Here is a 2,732-nt window from a genome sequence, read left to right as displayed (position 1 = left end):
ATTGATCAAGGAAACTTGGATTAAACTATGATGAGGATGACACATTCCATGCCTCTAGTTTAATCTATTATATTTGGTTAAAGCGATTATATTACATTGTACATTATTCACAAAAGGTTTAATCGATCACCGATTCAATTTTTATTACTTGGGTAACAATGATGTATTACTAGATACCGCTCATTGTTTACGACTTTAAATTATATTTAAAATTCATTGCCAACGTAATAAGAACCTATAGGATCACATACTAAGAATGCTTGAAGGATTATTTAATTTAAATTAGATTTAAATTATATTGAAGTAATTCAAATTATTTATAATATTAATTAAGTATGACTTAATTAATTAGATAAATATTGATATTTGAATTTACTAATATTAATTATGAAATTTATTTGTTAAATAATTAAGTGAGACTTAATTATAATATAAATAGGAATTTCGAATTAATAATAACTCCTAATTAGTTAAGAGTTATAATTCATTTTTCTACTCTCTATTTAATATCGTGTGGCTGATTTTGCAAGCAAGACTTTTACTAAAACCCTAGCCACCAAGAGAGAAGATGGAGAGAGCAAGAAGAAACGAGTTTGTGCTATTACACATCCAATCCTTGAGTTCAAACATTCGTGTGGATAACGATAGAGCGTAGATCGCGAGAGCGGGATGGGTGGTGATTGAACAAGCTTTGGATCTCCATTAGTCAACCAATTGGTAAAGCTTCTTAAGGTAAATAATCTGATCTACGAATTAAATATATATTTTTCGCATGGATCCTGTGGCGGGTTTCAAAAATTCTTATTTTTTACATTTTTAATTACTGTTTCCGTTGTGTTTTTGTGCTCGAAACCCAATAATTTGAAGGTACGGAATTTTTTGCTTGGGATAGAGTTAAGGAGTTGTTTTTAGAGAAGTATCTTCCTCCGTTTGTTTAGGATCAAATGAAATTGAAGTTTCTGGAGTAAAAATAGGGGAATATGTCAGTAGCATATTATGAAAGTAAGTTTGAAGAATTGTCGAGATTTGTACCATCATATGTAGAGACTGATAGGAAGAAAGCTAAGAGATTTTAGCAGGGTCTTAAGCCATGGATTAGAGGGAAGGTATCTATATTTGAGTTAGATATGTATGCGAGAGTAGTACAAAAAGCTATGATTACGGAGACAGAAAGCGAAATGTCACAGAAGGAGAAAGAGAGTAAGAAGAGAAATTTTGAGGGAAGTGAAGGATAGTCTCAAGCAGGGAAGTTTGCAAACTTTAATCAGAAGAGGGGAAAGTTTCAGCCAGGAAGGAATTTTAATTTTAGAAAGCAAAATACAGGCGGCGGAGGACAAGGAAACTGTCCGGCCACTGAAACCAGCCAAATCAGCGGAGAATAGCTTTACCAGAATGACAGGTATGCAGAAAGAAACATGGAGGATTTTGTAATAAATTAAATGTAGTATTTATAGATGTAACCAGAAGGGGCATTACTCAAGGGAGTTCCATAATGAACCATCCAGAGAGCCAACAAATAAGGATCAACCTACCAGGAATCAAGCGAGCAAGGTTCCAACAATTAGGTTTACATGTTTCAAGTGTGGAAAGCCAGAAATATAGCAAGGGATTGTAAAACACCAGTTCCAGTTAGTAATGCACTGAGAATTATGGGATCTACTCTAGTAGTGAATGAGTCTCTCAGAGCTAGAGTTTATGACATGTCTATGAAAGATGCTATTCAAGACACGGATGTTGTGGAAGGCATGCTTAATGTGAATTTTTTATATACCAACATGTTAGTAGATTCGGGAGCAACTCGATTATTTCTTTCTCAAGATTTTGTTGATAAGTTAAATTATCCAATTGAATTTTTAAATGAGATTATGACTGTAGAATTATCAAATCAAGAGCGTATATCTATTAACCAAGTGTGTACGGACTGTGAGATTGAGATTTATGGCCATTAAGTTTTGTGCTGACTTGATACCATTTAAGTTAGGGGAATATGACGTTATTCTAGGAATGAACTGGCAATCTAAACACGATGTTCAGATAGACTATCGTAACAAGATGGTAATTTTGAAGACGCCGGATGAGCAAGTAGTGACGTTTAAAGGTCAGAGGCAAGTAAAGAAGTTCTTAACGATGATTCAAGCTAAGAAGTTACCGCGACAAGAATGCGAGCATTTCATTGCTTATGTGATAGATAGAAATCAAAAGCCCGCAAAATTTCAAAATATCTCAGTTGTCAATGAGTTTACAAACGTGTTCCTAGATGAGTTACTAGGACTTCCTCCAGTTAGAGAAATTGAGTTTGTAATCAACTTAGCACCGTGAACGGTACCAGTATCTAAGGCCCCGTACAGAATGGCGCCAGTTGAAATGAAGGAGTTAGCAAAGCAGTTGCAAGAGTTACTAGAAAAGGGAGTGATTAGACCCAGTGTATCAACATGGGGTGTACCGGTACTATTTGTTAAGAAAAAGGATGGAAGCATGAGATTATGCATCGACTATTGGGAACTCAACAAGCTTACTATCAAGAACAAGTATCCATTACCTTGAATCGATAATTTGTTTGATCAGCTGAAGAGAGCCAAATATTTCTCTAAGATTGATCTGACATCCGGATATCACCAACTGAAGATTAAACCTGAAGACGTACTGAAGATAGTTTTCAGAACAATGTACGAACATTATGAATTCTTAATAATGTTCTTTGGATTGACCAATGCCCCGACAGTGTTTATGGA

At 34.8% G+C, this 2,732-nt stretch overlaps 1 protein-coding gene across 1 annotated transcript; it reads left to right on the top strand.

Moving 5' to 3' along the window:
- The first annotated feature begins 1,571 nt into the window (after positions 1 to 1,571).
- Positions 1,572 to 2,319, top strand: LOC141700940 (uncharacterized). The gene is made up of 2 exons (XM_074504603.1): positions 1,572 to 1,754; positions 1,876 to 2,319. The coding sequence occupies exons 1-2, from the start codon at positions 1,572 to 1,574 to the stop codon at positions 2,317 to 2,319; spliced, it is 627 nt and encodes a 208-aa protein (XP_074360704.1).
- The last annotated feature ends 413 nt before the right edge of the window (positions 2,320 to 2,732 follow it).

Source organism: Apium graveolens, chromosome 2 (assembly GCF_009905375.1).
Source record: "Apium graveolens cultivar Ventura chromosome 2, ASM990537v1, whole genome shotgun sequence".
Taxonomy (NCBI): domain Eukaryota; kingdom Viridiplantae; phylum Streptophyta; class Magnoliopsida; order Apiales; family Apiaceae; genus Apium; species Apium graveolens.
This window is presented reverse-complemented; position numbering and strand designations above follow the sequence as displayed.

Coding starts and splice junctions, on each gene's coding strand:
- LOC141700940 (XM_074504603.1), top strand. CDS start 1,572: ATGTTTCAAGTGTGGAAAGCCAGAAATATAGCAAGGGATTGTAAAACA. Junction 1,755..1,875: donor TTGTGGAAGGCATGCTTAAT/GTGAATTTTTTA, acceptor TTATGACTGTAG/AATTATCAAATCAAGAGCGT.